Below are 21066 nucleotides of genomic sequence, written 5' to 3'. Positions count from 1 at the left end.
GACTGTGTGTGTGTGTTGCTGCTGATGCTGCAGTTGTTGTGATGTTGTGACACTAATGAAGGGAGGGAAACTGCTGCCATCTGAAGTAAAAGAACACCGGGACACATAATACATGAATGCATAATGAATTCTTTCACAAGAATAATTATAGACGGAGCAGAGCGGCCGGTATGAAGGCTGCACACACACACACACACACACACACACACACACACTATAGGCTTTATGGAACAATGTACTCACAAACAGTTGGATTTGGAGAAGAGGCAAAATAGACAGCTTTTCATCTGTGGTATATAGAGGCTCATTAGTTGAACCCCAAGAGACCTGTACGTATTCCTATTAAACCCAGGAGGGTGTGTGTGTTTTATAGACTACTTTCACACTCGTTTTGTGGTTTTTAAAAATGCCTCTTCTTCTTGTGTTCAGGGCACCAGTGACTTCTGTGTTATCCCAGACAAGTTCATCATGAACCAGACCAAGGACCTGATCAGTTCTGGTGAGTTAAAGACAAGTTATGCTTTTGATGTCACTTTAATGAACCTGTAATTACAAGGTGTTTTATACCCACCCCGGGCTGTAATCACATTATACTTAAAGAGATCAATGTTATTGCTGAGTCTTTCTGACTTGTTGGTGTCTCCCTGTTCTCTACAGATATAGTGCATTACTACCTGTACTGCAGCCAGACCCTCCCCAACCCATTCCAGCAGGTAATACTCATCACCAGCACCATCGGGTCAATGATACCTGCTTTGACCTTTCTGTCTCCCTGTTCCTATCTGACCTCTTTCTGTCTCTCTCTTTCTCTGTCGCTCCCCCCCTCCTCCTCCTCCCTCCCTCCCTCATGGGGTTCAGCAAGGTCTCCAAGTCTCTCAGAAGGAGAGGTGGTTTTTAGGTCAGGGCAGTGAGAAGTAGTCTCTTTCTCTCTCCAGCCTCAGCTAGCTCCATAACCCAGAAGAGTTCAGATCCTGTTATGCTGTGCTTGTAGACATGCCCCTAAGGTTGAAGAGAATGCAGTAACAGAGTGCAGGCGTTGTGTTACCCAGCCTGCTCAGTCAGCACACATTCACCTGAGCACGGAAGCAGAGATCGCTCACTGAGACACACGTACACTCACAGTTATTGGATCATAGACATGCCACCGAGACAAATTCTGAGAATGTTTAGATCAAAGGAGATCAATTATGGCTGCTGCTATGGCTGCTGGTTTGGGGTAATTGACTGTCTCGCTTCAATTAAGGATTGTCTGTGCCATTGGGCACTCATTGTCCCAGTCTATTTTATAATGGTTGGGGACACTCAAACTGTTGTTTTGATTTACTGTGATGTGACAGGTTAACCCATTAATGATGTTAGATGTTGTTTGATGGTTTAAATCTACACCGCAAATTCTCCAGTGTTAAAAACAAAGCAAAATGAACACAGAGTGTTAAAACAACACTGAAAGTGTTGCGTCTGTGGCAGTGTTTCCTCTGGAAAATGTGTTAGCTGTGGGGGAAAAGTTAGCAGCGCCCCCCCTTAAAACAAAATATGTATAAGTACTGAAAAGCTTGGTTCTGGTGACTTTTTAAAAGGAAAACTCAAATATAATTTCCACCCACAGAAATGAGCTCAATAACGTATTGGTTAAATTATTATAGTATACAGGATGCACTTTAAAGTTGAGTGCAGCAGCTATCTAAAGAAACACAACAGAAACCTTCTTTCTGAAATAGAAAAGTTTATCTTGACAAAATGATTAACAGAGGAACATTTGACTGAAAATGAATTAGAGCCCACTAATTCATGTTCATCAGGGTGGGTGTTGGAAATCTCTTTTCAGGTTCTGACAAAAACCTAGTTCTGACATAGTTTACAGCCTTTGTCAGAGCACTTTATTCTCCTGGGCTTTTGGGAAAAGATTTCCAACGCCCTCCTGTAATTGAGCTCCTTGATTGGGGGGGGGGGGGGGGGGGGCGTTGATGGAGAGCCGCATGCGGGCGGCTAGATGCTCTCCCTACAGTCTGTTTGACCTGCAATAACAGAAAGAACAATAAGAGAAGGGAGAGGGACAAAGAGGATCTACTTTCACATTTAAATGTTCTTACTCGTTTCATTGCAGAGAAGTCCCTCTCACAATTAACGGAAGACACTGGTATAGTCAGTGTGATTGCTGCCAACTGGCTAAGGCAGGGGTAGAGCTGCCCCCACTCATCAAATTGCGAGGCCAGCTTTGCCATTGCCGTCAGCTGATCCAACCCCTGAAATACATGAAAAACAAAAAGATGTCCAGCATTAAAGAAGAGCCAAGAGAGTGGTAGTTCAACAGGAAAAAGGGTTGGGCAACACTGGCCTAAAATGTTCTCTTCAAAAAAAGATTGTCACACTCATTCGATACCGTGAATGCTCCAACTAGTACATGTTGCTTGTAAGAGGGTCACTCTTGCAGCACAGCAGCCTCTGGCGCTTGCACAAACTGTCTGGAGAGGAGGGCCAGGTTAAAGGTGTTTATCCTCTCACTAGGTAATGCAGCCTGAGGTCCCAACACACTGAAGGCCCCCAGAATCTCCAGGTGCTGGAACCTCCGGTCTAGGCTGTCCTGGAGGCCAACAAGATATGGATCCATTACCTAATTACAGCACAAAACAGAAAATAAGTGATTAAGAGCTGTTTGTTGTAGTTTATCCAACACACATGATGTAACATTGGTTTCATCACATTACAGTCATTTAGCAGACACTCTTATCCAGAGCGACTTACAGTAGTGAATGCATACATTTCATTTCATGCATTTATTTTTTTATTTTTTTGTACTGGCCCCCCGTGGGAATTGAACCCACAACACTGGTCTTGCAAACACCATGCTCTACCAACTGAGCCACAGGGAAGGCTACATTTGAAAACAACATTTGAAAACAAATGTTTTTACCTCCTCTCTAAACCCAGCTCAGAACTGCTCCCTTTTTAAAAACAAATGTATTTCACCTTTATTTAACCAGGTAGGCTAGTTGAGAACAAGTTCTCATTTGCAACTGCGACCTGGCCAAGATAAAGCATAGCAATTTGACGCACACAACAACACACAGTTACATATGGAATAAACAAAACATACAGTCAATAATACAGTAGAGAATTTTTTTTTTTTTTAAAGTCTATATACAGTGAGTGCAAATGAGGTAAGATAAGGGAGTTAAGGTAATAAATAGGCCATGGTGGCAAAGTAATTACAATATAGCAATTAAACACTGGAATGGTAGATGTGTAGAAGATGAATGTGCAAGTATAGATACTGGGGTGCAAAGGAGCAAGATAAATAAATAAATACAGTATGGGAATGTGGTGGATAGATGGGCTGTTTACAGATGACCTATGTACAGGTGCAGTGATCTGTGAGCTTCTCTGACAGCTGGTGCTTAAAGCAGTGAGGGAGATATGAGTCTCCAGCTTCAGTGATTTTTGCAGTTCGTTCCAGTCATTGGCAGCAGAGAACTGGAAGGAAAGGCGACCAAAGGAGGAATTGGCTTTGGGGGTGAGCAGTGAGATATACCTGCTGGAGCGCGTGCTACGAGTGGGTGCTGCTATGGTGACCAGTGAGCTGAGATAAGGCGGGGCTTTACCTAGCAGAGACTTGTAGATGACCTGGAGCCAGGGTTTGGCGACGAGTATAAAGCGAGGGCCAACCAACAAGAGCGTACAAGTCGCAGTGGTGGGTAGTGTATGGGGCTTTGGTGACAAAACGGATGGCACTGTGATAGACTGCATCCAATTTGCTGAGTAGAGTGTTGGAGGCTATTTTATAGATGACATCATCGAAGTCGAGGATAGGTAGGATGGTCAGTTTTATGAGGGTATGTTTGGCAGCATGAGTGAAGGATGCTTTGTTGCGATATAGGAAGCCGATTCTAGATTTAATTTTGGATTGGAGATGCTTAATGTGAGTCTGGAAGGAGAGTTTACAGTCTAACCAGACACCTAGGTATTTGTAGTTGTTCACGTATTCTAAGTCAGAGCCGTCCAGAGTAGTGATGCTGGACGGACGGGCAGGTGCCGGCAGTGATCGATTGAATAGCATGCATTTAGTTTTACTTGTATTTAAGAGCAGTTGGAGGCCACGGAAGGAGAGTTGTACGGCATTGAAGCTCGTCTGGAGGTTAGTTAACACAGTGTCCAAAGAGGTCTTGGTCTCCTCCACCTGGCCTCTCCCTCTCCTCCTCCTTGATGTTGAATGCGCCCAGACCCATTGGGACATCGAAGTCCTGGTGGAGTTAGCTCAGAAATGACCCCGGGGGCTGGGAATCAGCAGCAAAAGAGTTGTTTTGCTTGAAGTAATTATAATGAAGTGTCAGTAGTTCTAAATATTTCATTCAGTAGTGCTGTCCTGTGACTCTGTTAAACTGAGACATTTGCCCACATTTGAACATGAAGATAGAAAAGAATGTACCTGCTCTTTTATGGCCAGGAAGTTTACATCCTCTAATTGGAATACTTTTGAAAGCCGCGTCAGGTGAGGCAGCACGTCCGCCAGCAGGTAAAGTGCTGTCACAAATCTGTAGAGTTAGAAAAGTTTGTCACTCCACAATGATACATCAATTGACAATACAAAACAGGTTTTAAAAGCCACATCGTGGACCACTCAAATAGAATTTTGAGACACTGAAAGCAGTAATAGCAACATAGTATATTATTTAATTTGGAGGAGTATAATCTATAATACATCTAGGCCTACCTGTACGTGGCACAGAAAGCGTTGTGCAGGAATGCAAACTGGTGAGGGCCCTAAAAGGTGACACATTTTTGGGACACTGAAACACGCAAAAAATGATATATATGCTTTAAAAATCTAATTTCTTAGGCTGGGTCCCATCTTGAAATTCAGGTTTTAACTGTACTAATTAAACAACAAAGAATATGATCTACATGATCAATGTCTGTGTATAAAATAAAAAGTGGTTACAGTGAACCAAACTCATAGCAAAAAATTAAGGAAAGCAATCCAATGTTATTTGTTGCCTAAACTTTACTGCGAAAGACACACAAGTCCAGAGAAAAAACAATACACAAATATTGCAGTTAGCCATGACAGCCTTTATAATAGAACGCTTGTGACCACATACATGTAAATATTGCACTTCGGTAAAAAAAAAAACATCTTAAAGTAGAAATAGAATGAAACAAACAGGCATTCTATTTTTGCTCTATTATTGTGGCAACTATAGCAGACATTGATTAAGTGCACAAGGCTACATGTGTGCAAAAAAAGTAATGCCCCCTCACTCACACAAAAGTGTTACAGTATGTCAAGTTCAACACAAAGCAATATCTTTGGGCTACACTGCGTGTTATTACATTGTACACTTTCTGCCTGTACTACAATGTGCTAGCAGCAGAGCATGAGACCCTTTGTTGGAATAATTGATCTTTCAGGCAGAGAGTACATCTGGCATACCCCTTTTTATCCACCTTATTGAAAAAGAGGGAAGTGTGTGGTGTTCCTTTTCACCTCTATTGGCATCCAGCTTAAGCTAGGCCCAGCTCCAGCTACACTTGATCCCTGAATCCACTTGTTTAACAAGCAATGCCTAATGTTCACCTAATTCTCTCGTTCTGAAAATTAACCACATAGAGGGAAAACATTTGTTTCATAGATAGTAGTTAGTTCATTAGCTAGCTAACTAGTTAACATTTCACACAGATTGCCCGGGGTCCAGTGAGAAACTAACGTTATAGCTTGAGGAACTGCAAGGAGTCGTATACCAGTTAATACTATAGCTAATTGGTTCCTCGAGCTAACGCTACTAACGTTACCTCATCTAATGTTAAAACGTTAATTTAGAAAATTTTCACACCATAAATTCTATTATTTGATCAGCTAATGTTGCTCAACATTTCTCTGGCTAGCTAACAGAGAATTTGATCCAGCTACTGTAGAAAGATACTTAACAATGCTAACAATTCTTGTTCTACCACACTTGCTCCCTCACCTCAAACTTTCCAAATGCCAGTTGTTTTTCGGTTGCAGCTCATGAAGTACGCATCATCACCTTCTCGCCTCCGTCTCTAGGCTTGTCACCTACCTCTTCGTTGTTGTTCAGGGGACGCACTAGTGTTGTAACTGGCAAACTGCCTTTCCACTCTCCGCTGTCTTTCCAGAGCGCCCGCTGATGCTGTAACTAGCAAGTTGGTTGTCTCTTCTCTCTTCAGTTGCATGCTGCATTCTGTTATGTGAACGACTGGCTGAGCCCAGGCTCGAGTCTTGGATACAGACCGTATTGCTCCAAACGCACATCACTGGTTCGCTTACTGCCATTAGTGACCCAAACGCAAAAAAAATTACATTTTCTCATCGGATCTACACGAATCACGTAGTTTACCTATTGTGGATTAAAAACTGCGAATTTTGCTGAAGGTGACTAGTTTGCATCACTGGCGTAGAGGATCTTAGCAGTTGGGCACCGGTTTACCTCCACCTCCTCAGCCAATGCCACAAACACTGCGCTGAGGTTTTGCTGGGACAGCCAGCGAACATCCTTTACTTCCTGCAAAATACATTTATTTTGAGTATAGATGCAGTAGGTAAACAAGATGAGACCAGAGTAGCCAAGCGAAGGAATGTGATACATAATCTCACCTTCACTTTTAAGTACTGAAGGCCCAGGGTCACTGAAGCAGCTTTCAAGACTTGTCTTGTTACTGCTTTTGGCAAAGTAACTATGGAGCTGCTGCAGCTGCTCCTTGAAAGTGTTCATATAGGGGACGTCAGCAAATCAGGCCAGAGCAAGGCGGTGGGCAGAACAAGCCACAGACACCATCCACGGGAAGGCATCCTTTAGCTGTTCTGACACACCACTATGTGGTCCTGTTTGAAGATGACAAAAATGATGTGTATCAAATCAAATGTATTTATATAGCCCTTCTTACATCAGCTGATATCTCAAAGTGCTGTACAGAAACCCAGCCTAAAACCCCAAACAGCAAGCAATGCAGGTGTAGAAGCACGGTGGCTAGGAAAAACTCCCTAGAAAGGCCAGAACCTAGGAAGAAACCTAGAGAGGAACCAGGCTATGAGGGGTGGCCAGTCCTCTTCTGGCTGTGCCGGTTGGAGATTATAACAGAACATGGCCAAGATGTTCAAATGTTCATAAATGACCAGCATAGTCAAATAATAATAATCACAGTAGTTGTTGAGGGTGCAACAGGTCAGCACCTCAGGAGTAAATGTCAGTTGGCTTTTCATAGCCGATCATTGAGAGTATCTCTACCGCTCCTGCTGTCTCTAGAGAGTTGAAAACAGCAGGTCTGGGACAGGTAGCACGTCCGATGAACAGGTCAGGGTTCCATAGCTGCAGGCAGAACAGTTGAAACTGGAGCAGCAGCACGGCCAGGTGGACTGGGGACAGCAAGGAGTCATCATGCCAGGTAGTACTGAGGCATGGTCCTAGGGCTCAGGTCCCCCGAGAGAGAGTGAGAAAGAAAGAGAGAAAGACATAATTAGAGAGACCATACTTAAATTCACACAGGACACCCAATAAGACGATGATACCCCCGGACAGGGCCAAACAGGCAGGATATAACCCCACCCACTTTGCCAAAACACAGCCCACACACCACTACAGGGTTATCTTCAATCACCAACTTACCATCCTGAGACAAGGCCGAGTATAGCCCACAAAGATCTCCGCCACGGCACAACCCAAGGGGGGGCGCCAACCCAGACAGGAAGACCACGTCAGTGACTCAACCCACTCAAGTGACGCACCCCTCCTAGGGACGGCATGGAAGAGCACCAGTAAGCCAGTGATTCGGCCCCTGTAATAGGGTTAGAGGCAGAGAATCCCAGTGGAGAGAGGGGAACCGGCTAGGCAGAGACAGCAAGGGCGGTTCGTTGCTCCAGTGCCTTTCCGTTCACCTTCACACTCCTGGGCCAGACTACACTCAATCATAGGACCTACTGAAGAAATGAGTCTTCAATAATGACTTAAAGGTTGAGACAGAGTCTGCGTCTCTCACATGGGTAGGCAGACCATTCCATAAAAATGGAGCTCTATAGGAGAAAGCCCTGCCTCCAGCTGTTTGCTTAGATATTCTAGGGACAATTAGGAGGCCTGCGTCTTGTGACCGTAGCGTACGTGTAGGTATGTACGGCAGGACCAAATCGGAAAGATAGTTAGGAGCAAGCCCATGTAATGCTTTGTAGGTTAGCAGTAAAACCTTGAAATCAGCCCTTGCCTTAACAGGAAGCCAGTGTAGGGAGGCTAGCACTGGAGTAATATGATTAAAAAAAAATTGGTTCTAGTCAGGATTCTAGCAGCCGTATTTAGCACTAACTGAAGTTTATTTAGTGCTTTATCCGGGTAGCTGGAAAGTAGAGCATTGCAGTAGTCTAACCTAGAAGTAACAAAAGCATGGATTAATTTTTCTGCATCAATTTTGGACAGAACATTTCTGATCTTTGCAATGTTATGGAGATGGCAAAAAGCTGTCCTTGAAACAATCTTGATATGTACGTCAAAAGAGAGATCAGGGTCCAGAGTAACGCCGAGGTCCTTCACAGTTTTATTTGAGACGACTGTACAACCATCAAGATTAATTGTCAGATTCAACAGAAGATCTCTTTGTTTCTTGGGACCTAGAACAAGCATCTCTGTTTTGTCCGAGTTTAAAAGTAGAATGTTTGCAGCCATCTACTTCCTTATGTCTGAAACACAGGCTTCCAGCAAGGGCAATTTTGGGGCTTCACCATGTTTCATTGAAATGTACAGCTGTGTGTCATCCGCATAGCAGTGAAAGTTAACATTATGTTTTCGAATGATATCCCCAAGAGGTAAAATATATAGTGAAAACAATAGTGGTCCTAAAACGGAACCTTGAGGAACACCGAAATTTACAGTTGATTTGTCAGAGGACAAACCATTCACAGAGACAAACTGATATCTTTCCGACAGATAAGACCAGGCCAGAACTTGTCCGTGTAGACCAATTTGGGCTTCGAATCTCTCCAAAAGAATGTGGTGATCGATGGTATCAAAAGCAGCACTAAGGTCTAGGAGCATGAGGACAGATGCAGAGCCTCGGTCTGACGCCATTAGAAGGCCATTTACCACCTTCACAAGTGCAGTCTCAGTGCTATGATGGGGTCTAAAACCAGACTGAAGCATTTCTTATACATTGTTTGTCTTCAGGAAGGCAGTGAGTTGCTGCGCAACAGCTTTTTCAAAAAATTTTGAGAGGAATGGGAGATTCGATATACACTATGTCACAAGACATAGTGTAAACGGTAGCTTCAGTCTTTACTAAGTCTTTCTTAACAAAATGATAACTCTCTTATAAAATACCATTTTAGTTTTAACATTTTTGAAGTTTTAAAATCCTTTCTAAACTCGGTAGGTATGGGTTTTGTTCTATTTTTATCGTCATCTTTTATCATTTTCCTTCACCAATGGTCATAATGTAATGTCCATCCTTTTTCTCAACATCTTTCTCTTTTTTCCCAGGTCTTCCGTTAACCAGGTCAACTCTCCCATTGGCCACAGCCTAACAAGCGACCTTATTGGTCAAAACTTAAAGTAAACCAACCTATTCACTTGTAAATTACCAATTAATTTTAACAAATAAACTCAATACTTGGTTCTACCAAGGGTATTACATAAGACTTTGTGTTGTGTCCATACCAGTCATCACCGCAGCCCCATCAGTGCCCAGGCAACGATGGTGTCTGCCTGGCCATCAGGGACTGACACCAGGTCCAGGAACTGGTTTTAAAGGTGTCCCTCTTGGTCCATGTATCTAGAAAACATACACAAATCCATAAACAATTTCATTATTACTCATGGATGCAGTGTGACTGTAGAATATCACTATTCAAAATAATTTTGTAACTCTTATTGAAATAAAACCTGACATGTAAATCAAGCTGCTTATTAGTTGCCACATCTGTAGTTTCATCAGCCTCCAGGCCAATGGCTACAGATGTCTGAATGGCATGTAGGATAGGCTCCTCCACAACTTGGGCCAGAATCTTCAACATTCCGTCCACTATTATGTGCGACCTGTAGTTTGTGTTCTTGCCAATCTTCATGTAAATAAGTACAATGTGAAGTAAGTCTGGTGACATTTAAATATCAAGTGAAGAAATATGAACAAAAACACAGAATTGTGGAGCACTCATTCACCTTGAGCTTTGTGAAATAGTACCAAACCCAGCAATTCAGCAAGCAGTTCTGGGAAGTTTGTGTGATGGGCCTGCTCCCGCTTTGTTAGATGGTCCAGATATTTAACCTCTCTGGGCTAGGTGGCACCAAATCGTCCCACCTACGCAACAGCCAGTGTAATCCCGTGGCGCGATTTTCAAATACCTTAGAAATGCTATTACTTCAATTTCTCAAACATATGACTATTTTACACCATTTTAAAGACAAGACTCTCGTTAATCTAACCACACTGCCCGATTTCAAAAAGGCTTTACAACGAAAGCAAAACATTAGATTATGTCAGCAGAGTACCCAGCCAGAAATAATCAGACACCCATTTTTCAAGCTAGCATATAATGTCACAAAAACCCAGAAGACAGCTAAATGCAGCACTAACCTTTGATGATCTTCGTCAGATGACACACCTAGGATATTATGTTATACAATACATGCATGTTTTGTTCAATCAAGTTCATATTTATATCAAAAACCAGCTTTTCACATTAGCATGTGACGTTCAGAACTAGCATACCCCCCGCAAACCTCCGGTGAATTTACTAAATTACTCACGATAAACGTTCACAAAAAACATAACAATTATTTTAAGAATTATAGATACAGAACTCCTTTGTGCAATCGAGGTGTCCGATTTTAAAATAGCTTTTCGGTTAAAGAACATTTTGCAATATTCTGAGTACATAGCCCAGCCATCACGGCTAGCTATTTAGACACCCACCAAGTTTAGCCCTGACCAAACTTCGATTTACTATTACAAAAGTTTGATTACCTTTGATGTTCTTCGTCAGAATGCACTCCCAGGACTGCTACTTCAATAACAAATGTTGGTTTGGTCCAAAATAATCCATCGTTATATCCAAATAGCGGCGTTTTGTTTGTGCGTTCAAGACACTATCCGAAGTGTAAATAAGGGTCACGAGCATGGCGCAATTCGTGACAAAAAAATTATAAATTTTCCATTACCGTACTTCGAAGCATGTCAACCGCTGTTTAAAATCCATTTTTATGCCATTTTTGTCGTAAAAAAGCGATAATATTCCAACCAGGAATCTGCGTTTATGGAAACAGACGAAAGAAAACAAGGCATGGGGTCGACGCGGGCACGCGCCTGAGTCTCACAGTACTGTAACCAGCTACTACCCAAACGCGCTACTTTTTTTCAGCCAGAGCCTGCAAAGCCACGATTCAGCTTTTTGCCGCCTTCTGAGAGCCCATGGGAGCCGTAGGAAGTGTCACGTAATAGCAGAGATCCTCTGTAATGGATAGAGATAATCAAGAAGGGCAAAGAATTGTCAGACAGGCCACTTCCTGCATGGAATCTTCTCAGGTTTTGGCCTGCCATATGAGTTCTGTTATACTCACAGACACCATTCAAACAGTTTTAGAAACTTTAGGGTGTTTTCTATCCAAAGCCAATAATTATATGCATATTCTAGTTACTGGGCAGGAGTAGTAACCAGATTAAATCGGGTACGTTTTTTATCCAGCCGTGTCAATACTGCCCCCTAGCCCTAACAGGTTAAAACCCCCAATGACGGCCTCATGCTCAAGCACTGTGGTTGGCTCGAATGCACCCATGACTGAGGAGCCTGTGAACAGCAACAGACATAATGCCTTATTATTGAGCCATGGTTAGTACACAATCTGATATCTTTTACATTAGAAGACATTTTGAGAAATGGAAGTATCCAATATAACAATCTTTACCTTTTGCCATCATTGCATGAGCCCTCACACTTTCCATTCGATGCTCTGTCCCTGGGTGCCGGTTAATATAGTCCAAGCTGGACTGTCCAGCCAATGAATCTAGCTAGCTAGCTAACTTGCTAAACTAGTAACGTTAGTTAACCATGTTTCTATCATCAACATCCTTGTGGATATTGGATAGCTAATTGCTGTTACATTTGTGGCAGCAATATTATAGATCTAAATTAAGTTTAGTAGAGTTTTTAGGCTATAGCTAGCTTATGTAGTTAACTAGTTGGCTAGCTAATGTACCTTTCTTGCAGTTTCTCACACAGGTGCACTCTGAGGTGATTCAAGTTAATTGTGTTTCGCGCCACAGTTGCGCGCAGGTGCATTCTGAAATGATTCAAGTGATTTGTGTTTCTTGCGCAGAGCGTCTGTATCGCATACTGGTAACTCGCGTGCTGTGTTTCTTGAGTTGCTTGCTGCCTGCCACAGCTCACAGAACTAAATAGCCTTCAGAACGGTATTGAACCCAGACAGATGATCTATTTACCAAGAAATGTGAATGTGCTTTACAGAACTTTATTGAATATATGTTTGGTAGAAATATAATGTTTATTTTGGTCTGGCAGCAATGATTCTGCCGTGGCGCAGCGCCACACTTAAATGAACGCAGCGGGAACACTGGTCTGTGGACACATATAGACACCAGAACAGTGTTACATTAACACACTGCTTAGTGTGAAGCCTTATTAAAATATTTCCAGAGTGCCTTGTCTTTCAAGAAAATTGTAGAGTTAACACTCATGACTATTTGTTAGTGACAGAGACATGGTTGCATTCAGCCATTTCGATCCTATGGACTTTACCAAGTGAGATCCTAAGCGAATATGTTATCATACTTTTTTGTTATTATTTAACAAACTACCTTACATATAGTATTTCATGAGGCCTTATTTTGAGGGCCTAGTTTTACCCTAATACGGGGGCTCGAACCCGTACACAAGGGTGTACGCTGTAGGATGTTAGCAATTATAATGAAAGGTTTTCACTATTCATTTATGGCAAAGATACTTATATGTTTCCCCTTTCATTTGTGTCTGGTGTTAGCTAGCAGCCAGCATGGAACAAAAGGGGAGAAGGGTCGTTCAAAACTCTGACATTGTTGTCATGTCAACACATCCATCAGTGCTGCTGTGAACTGCATCACAAGAGACATGCCAAATTGGGAGATGCATAAAAAAAAATTGTTGTTGAAATTGATGCAATTTCAATATTGTTTGCGTTGCTTTGTATATCACCGAATTAGCTTGAGATGATTTTACTGCAACACTGCATCTAAGTTCCTGGTGGTTAGCCATGGTAGTTAGCCATGGACATTTACATCCCCAAAAATATTCTGGGTAAAATCTTAGTCTCTCAAAATACTATTTTGCATTGGAATCAGAATGACTGTTCGGGATCTTTAAAGAGGAGGTGGGTTGGAGAGGCTTATGCTGCCACCTACTGTAGTAACAGCAGAGGTGTAGGCATACTGATAAACAAGAATACACCCTTTTCCCTTATATCCCAGCACACAGACCAAAAAGGCTGTTTTCTCATTTTGAATTATACCTTACAGTACATGGTGAAAATACACATTGATTTCATTGTATATCCTCCCAGGGGCAAATCTGGTGTTTTCAGATATAGTTCAAGCTATATTAGATCAAATCCAGACAGGAACTATTATTTTAGCAAGTGACCTAAATCACACATTCAGCAAGTTAGACAGACACAGACAATCATTTACAGGACAGCTGGAGATTACTATTCCCAATTACAAAAGAGTACTCCTTTTTTTCATTTTTATTTCCAAAAATGCACTCAAAAATATAGTAGGTTCAAAAATCCATGACAGTGATATCGGATAATTTCCTGTATCAGGCTTAATTACACGAACAGAAAATACATTTAGCGGAAGAATATGGAGAACGAACAGAGCACTTCTTCAAGACCCGGAATGTATTAAATACGTAACATTTTTTTTTAAACCTTTACCATTACAAATGTGAACATAGAGGACAGAGAAAAGTCAACACTACACAATTCTGTATGCTTTTCAGGAACACATTAGGGCAATGATAATATCATATTCAGCTAAACTTAAATCTGAGTTAGAAATTAAAATGAAAGAAAAATAAATCACTATTTTAGGAAAAAGCCCATAAGAAATCTTTACAAGGTAAAGAAGAAAATACAATTTCTTAACTTATGAAGAGAGACAACAACCAACAACTACAGTTTAAACTCAAATAAAGCATACTATTTAATGGAACATAAAGATGTTCATTTATCAATTATAGCTGTTGATTCCGAAAAGGCATTTGACCATCTTGAATGCCCTTTTCAAATAAAAACTTTGGAAGCCTTCAACTTTTCAGCTGAAATAATTCATTTTATGAAAATATTTGATAAATATCCTGAAGCAAAAATATACACAAATAATATATTTTCTGATACATTTTCTTTAGAAGGGGGCACAAGACAGGGATGTCTCCCCCCTCCTGTTTGCACTGGCAATTGAACCGCTTGCAGAAAGAATTAGGACAGGACCCAAACGTATAAGGTATCAGTATTGGTAAACTTGAATATAAACTAAACTTATTTGCTGATAATCTCCTGATATTTTTTTTTTTTTTAAATTTTATTTTACCTTTATTTAACCAGGTGGGCTAGTTGAGAACAAGTTCTCATTTGCAACTGCGACCTGGCCAAGATAAAGCGTAGCAATTCGTCACATACAACAACACACAGTTAACACATGGAATAAACAAAACATACAGTCAATAATACAGTAGAACAAAAGAAAACAAAAAGTCTATATACAGTGACTGCAAATGAGGTAAGTTAAGGCAATAAATAGGCCATGGTGGCGAAGTAATTACAATATAGCAATTAAACACTGGAATGGTAGATGTGCAGAAGATGAATGTGCAAGTAGAGATATTGGGGTGCAAAGGAGCAGGATAAATAAATACAGTATGGGGATGAGGTAGGTAGATGGATGGGCTGTTTACAGATGGGCTATGTACAGGTGCAGTGATCTGTGAGCTGCTCTGACAGCTGGTGAGGGAGATATGAATCTCCAGCTTCAGAGATTTTTGCAGTTCGTTCCAGTCATTGGCAGCAGAGAACTGGAAGGAAAGGCGGCCAAAGCAGGAATTGGCTTTGGGGGTGAGCAGTGAGATATACCTGCTGGAGCGCGTGCTACGAGTGGGTGCTGCTATGGTGACCAGTGAGCTGAGATAAGGTGGGGCTTTACCTAGCAGAGACTTGTAAATGACCTGGAGCCAGTGGGTTTGGCGACGAGTATGAAGCGAGGGCCAGCCAAAGAGAGCGTACAAGTCGCAATGGTGGGTAGTGTATGGGGCTTTGGTGACAAAACGGATGGCACTGTGATAGACTGCATCCAGTTTGTTGAGTAGAGTGTTGGAGGCTATTTTATAGATGACATCACCAAAGTCGAGGATCGGTAGGATGGTCAGTTTTACGAGGTTGTGTTTGGCAGCATGAGTGAAGGATGCTTTGTTGCGATATAGGAAGCCGATTCTAGATTTAATTTTGGATTGGAGATGCTTAACGTGAGTGGAAGGAGAGTTTACAGTCTAACCAGACACCCAGGTATTTGTAGTTGTCCACGTATTCTAAGTCAGAGCCGTCCAGAGTAGTGATGCTGGACGGGCGAGCAGGTGCGGGCAGTGATCGATTGAATAGCATGCATTTAGTTTTACCTGCGTTTAAGAGCAGTTGGAGGCCACGGCAGGAGAGTTGTATGGCATTGAAGCTCGTCTGGAGGTTATAGCTCGTCTGAATATTATATAGCTGAGTAATATTGAAAACTAAATTCCCTCTTTTTAAAAACTATTTTCTGAATATTTTAAAATCTCAGGGTATAAAACTAACATTTAAAAAAATAAAATAATGACAATAGAAAAAATAAAAAATAATAACTAATGATCAACAGCAATCCTTTAAGTGGACCACAAAAAATATGAAATACTTATGATGCTTAATAAGTGACACAAACAACAAATATATAAAAATAACTTTATCCTATTACTCAACAACATGAAAGCAGATCTAATGAAATGGATCAATCTTTCCATAAATCTTACTGGTAGAATAAACCTCTTTAGAATGGCCTGGCTCCCAAGGTTTTTATACTTATTTTCGCTAATGCCATTTACCCCACCAAAGGCATTCTTTAAAAAGTAGACACAGTCATAACAGACTTTATATGAGCAAATCAAATTCATAGAATATTGGAATAAAAAGGAACGTTTTACATCTCTCTAAATTGCATCAACTCGCCACCCAAGGCTTTTACCTGCAAAATATTGTTAAATCCACTAAAGAGGAACAATGGGTACATATTGAAGATGTGCATGCTCATCCCCAGAATCTTTTCACATGTCTATTTTTAAAGGATAAAGCTAAGAACATCACTTCATAGTTAAGAACACTATACCAATATAGAATAAAATTAAATGGATTCTACAACAACCAATATCACTCCCTAAAAACACACCCCTATGAAACAATCCTTGGACAGCTTTTCAGAATCCACCGATAAATTGGTCCACATGGAAATCTAAAGGCATAGAAACCGTAAATGACTTGTTAATAGGAAATACAATTATTTCCATGACAGAATTAAAAAGCAATTTTGGGCTGACCAATGTTTAATTTATTTTATAAATGCAACTTAAAAGTTTGATATCATGAAATATCGATCTGAAATCTTTTTGACATTTGACAATGTTGAGGGAATCCTATTTGAGTCAGAAAAGGATAGTCATATGAAAGGTAAGATGGAGTGTTGGAACATAACTAACAAATTTACAGTTAACGAAAATGTACGCTTAATCCAGTATAAACTAATGTTTAATACAAGAGACAAAATTCACAAATTCTACAGCACAACGGCAGAGACATGTCTTAAGTGGAAAACTAACAATGACTAAATAATTCATGCCTTCTGGGAGTGCTATAAAGTCCAAAAGTTATGGGCAGAGTTAATAAATTGGATGTCAGAAGTTTTATGATTAATCCGTCCATCTGTACATTTCAAGACGTTGCATATGAGGGTATGGTTAGATACCCAATGGGTTAGAATATACTTTTCTTGTCAATCATTTTCAGAAAAAAAAGTTTACTTAAAAACTGGAAATCAAATGATCATCCATCGTTAATAAGGATCCGCCCCTTTTTTTCCCTTTTTTTCGTCTAAAGTGACCTACCCAAATCTAACTGCCTGTAGCTCAGGATGTGAAGTAAGATTATGCATATTCTTGATACCATTTGAAAGGAAACACTTTGAAGTTTGTGGAAATGTGAAAACCTATATATTTAAACAAACAATTCTCAAAATCAACCTGCATTAGAGCATGCTGGGAAATATGATAATGATGTTTGTGGTCTTGGTTCAATGTGATTGTGTATGAGTTTCAGGCCCCTGTTTCCAGGTAAAACTAGGCCCTCTAAATAAGGCTTTATGAAATACCTATGGTATTGTGTTAAAGAATTTAGTGTTTTATGATAACATTTTCGCTTAGGATCTCGCTTGGGGATAGTCAATAGGACCGAAAATGGATGAATGCAACAACCATGTCTCTGTCACTAACCAATGAAGTCATGGGTGGTAACTCTACAATTTACTCGGTAGGCAAGGCACTCACAGTGTGTTAATTTAACACTGTTCTGGTGTCTATATGAGACCACAGACTCATGACTTTCAGTGTTGATTTAACGCTCTGTGTTAATTTTTTTGTTTGTTTTTGAACACTGGAGAATTTGTTGTGTACGGTTCGAGTCATAGGGTTCATACTACGCTCCCAAAATTCCTTAGATCAGTGTCTAAGGGGTAAATTAATGTGGTTTACAGTCTACTTGCTGTTTGGGTGGGTGGAGTGCACAGGGCAGAGTGTGCAGATTCTGTTGGATGAGACTAACTTGCTGTTAATGATTGGTTTTTGTCGCCCTATGCTGGACAAAAGCTGAACTGACAAGCCCACTAGTGTATTAAAGTTATAATCCATCCTAAACCATGAATTCCTATGATTAACAGTGTTAAATAACACTAATATGTGAAAACAATATTTTTTTGTTAACACATTTTTCATTTTGTTTTTATAGTAAGGTTGGTAGCAACATGTGAAAAATAGTTGTGGAAATCTGTTGCAAATCAGCTTGCTCTCTGCCAGAGACTCTGGGCTGGCTGGCTAGGTAGCAAGCTAGCAAACGTAAATACACACATTAAGTCAATATCCGCAAGCGAAATATAAACTTTGTCGTGACGATATAAACTGATGGATGTGCTCTATACAAGTAGGTCCATACCATCTATTGGCTGATTTGGCGACTTGGAGTGCAGGTAATTGTCGTAAAAGCGTTATGAAATGTGATAGTGTGTCATCCCCTATCTCTAGTGAGGAGAACCATGTAGCAATGACGCGTTCTACACGATTTCCTGATTTCACAGATGGGCCACTTAGAAGTTAAATCATTTTTACCCATTGATAGAACATCGGCTTTTACCAACCTGACAGGAGTTTCATGATTGTTATTTCTGTGGGTGGATTATCCCTTTAAATGTACACTACCCATAATTTGGCATGTTGTTGTGTGTGTGTGTGTGTGTGTGTGTGTGTGTGTGTGTGTGTGTGTGTGTGTGTGTGTGTGTGTGTGTTTGCAGTCTCTGACCATCTTCCAAAGGTCTCTGACCACCATGCAGATCCAAATACAGGGCCTGCTGCAGTTCGCTGTGCCTCTCTTCCCCACCGCTGAGGTCAGTGTTGAATTTTCCTGTGGCATAATGCGTCCCGTCTGTGTAAGCATAGAAGTTTATGAGTACTGAATCCTACACTTGTCTTCTCCACAGAGAGACCTAATGGGCATCCAGCACCTGCTCAACTCCTCAGAGGCTAGCCTCCACCAGTTGACTGCCCTGCTGGATTGTAGAGGGCTCAACAAGGTACAGGACACCACCACTGAGTCCCACTGCATGGACCTAGTTCCTTGTGACAGTGGCTCTGCTGTGTACATCTCTTCACTTCACAACATGTCTCAGAGAGATATTGTCTGCTATCTGCAAATGTGTTTGTGTGTGTGTTTGTTTGTTTCCTCCCTCCACGCTGTAGGACTACCTGGATGCGCTGATCGGTGTGTGTTATGACGGGGTGGAGGGCCTGCTGTACCTATGCCTCTTCTCTATCCTGGCAATTTGTGCCTTCTGTGCCATGCTGTGTGCCATCCCCCGGGCATGGACACATATCGCCAGCAGGTCAGGAGGGGCCCTCCCACCGAGTCTCTTTCATCACATTTACATTACATTTGAGTCATTTAGCAGACGCTCTTATCCAGAGCATTTTGCAATCAATCCAGTCAACTAAAGTAGATAAGACAACCACATATCATGATCACGAGAATAGGAAAACCAGTGCTAGTAAGAATCACAGTTACTATCTTTCTCTCTATCGCCCTTTTATAGAACAAGAGTGTAAACATCCATTGTGTTTATTTTATTTATTTATTTATTTACTTCACCTCTATTTAACCAGGTAGGCAAGTTGAGAACAAGTTCTCATTTACAATTGCGACCTGGCCAAGATAAAGCAAGCAGTTTGACACAAACAACAACACAGATTTACACATGGAGTAAAACTATATACTGTACATACACCTTACCAAGTCACTAAATCATCCTCAAAATCTATGCCCCTGACCTCCAGCCTTTCTCTTCTCTCAGGGAGCGGGATTATGATGATATAGACGAGGAGGACCCATTTAACCCTCAGGCCAGACGCATGACGACCCACAACCCCAACCATGCCACCAACGTGCACAGCTTCTGCAGCTACAGCAGCAGTATGGGCAGCCAGAGCAGCCTCCACCCGCCTGCCGCACAGGCTGTGTCCAATGCACCCGTTTCAGAGTACATGTGAGTCAGTCCAGCCCTGGCCTGGTGTGGAGTGTATGCTAATGCACAGTCTAGTGTGCTATACGTATGAACATACTGAAGCTAAAGTAAAGCTAACTATGAAATGTAGTCATCATGATCGCTAAGATGACATACTGGCCCGAAGTGCTATGTTCTTGTGCTGTGGCCACTTTTTTGGGTGATAGGGAATGTTTGTTTAACTCTCTCCTTCGCTCTCCCTTCTCAGGAACCAGTCGGCGCTGTTCGGGGGGAACCAGCGGTACGAGAACGTTCCTCTGATCGGGAGAGGCTCACCTCCCCCCTCGGTGCGTTGGGTCCCAGAGGCCATGTCTTTCTTGCGATGTCACTCAGGGTTGGGGTCAATTCCAATGGGGAGAATTGGAATTTCAATTTGAAATTTCTGTTTGCTTTCTGAATTGACTGAATTGAAATTGATCCCAACCATGATGCCACTGTCCCACATACTCTCAAGTCAATCAGCATTGTAATACTGATCTCTCTCTCATCACCAGGATTTCTGTTCTGTTATTTAATTGATTCAGTGACCCGGTAGGACTTGTTCCTGTGTTTATTTTCTGTTTGCAATGTCATCTCTGGTAAAGACCTGACAGCTGGGGCTCAGACTGCTCTTTAACTCTAGTTTGAGTCCTTTTCCCATATGATGCTCTCTCTGCATGATGCCTTCCTTAAATTTCTCAAGTCAGCATTACTTTGACTTGAAGTTGGTCTTGTAGTTTGTTTCTCACGAGTTGTGACGAGAGAGTTTTTCTCAAGATATGACGTCCATATGATAATACATTTCAAATACTGAAATCCATCAGTAAGGCTTTTGATCATGGTCATCATTTTGATGACATATCAGAGAGCACACTGCTAACTCTGTGCCTTTACCTGTCTATCTACCATAACTGTAGATTGCTGACTCATAACCGAAGTAGTAGGACAGTGAAAGAGAAGTTTAACATGGACATAGCATGTTACTTAGACCAATGCCCAGGGGAGGATGTCACAGGTGCTAGTCCTTATTTGGTCACTTTCCTTCTCTCTTAAAGTATCTCTCTCTCTCCTTCTCTCTTTCACCCCCCTCTATTGCCTCGTAGTGGCAGCTCTTTAGATCTATTCTCATTTCCTGTCGAGGAGACAGGCCACGTTTTTAGGATGAATACATTTTCCATCAAGCTTAACCTTTCAAAATGCCTGCTGTGCCTA

General features: G+C 41.4%; 1 protein-coding gene across 2 annotated transcripts in view; it reads left to right on the top strand.

Moving 5' to 3' along the window:
• The window catches only part of ttyh2 (tweety family member 2), a 115462-nt gene that overhangs the window by 91425 nt on the left and 2971 nt on the right, over window positions 1–21066 (top strand). For both annotated transcript variants that reach the window (XM_014179817.2, XM_014179816.2), the window contains exons 7-13: window positions 430–499; window positions 658–713; window positions 18613–18705; window positions 18799–18891; window positions 19058–19200; window positions 19666–19857; window positions 20084–20162. In XM_014179817.2, the coding sequence (XP_014035292.1) occupies window positions 430–499; window positions 658–713; window positions 18613–18705; window positions 18799–18891; window positions 19058–19200; window positions 19666–19857; window positions 20084–20162 (726 nt within the window). The remainder of the gene's footprint in view (window positions 1–429; window positions 500–657; window positions 714–18612; window positions 18706–18798; window positions 18892–19057; window positions 19201–19665; window positions 19858–20083; window positions 20163–21066) is intronic.

Source organism: Salmo salar, chromosome ssa28 (assembly GCF_905237065.1).
Source record: "Salmo salar chromosome ssa28, Ssal_v3.1, whole genome shotgun sequence".
Taxonomy (NCBI): Eukaryota; Metazoa; Chordata; class Actinopteri; order Salmoniformes; family Salmonidae; genus Salmo; species Salmo salar.
Note: the sequence above shows the minus strand (reverse complement) of the source record. Positions and strands in the feature narration are given on the sequence as shown.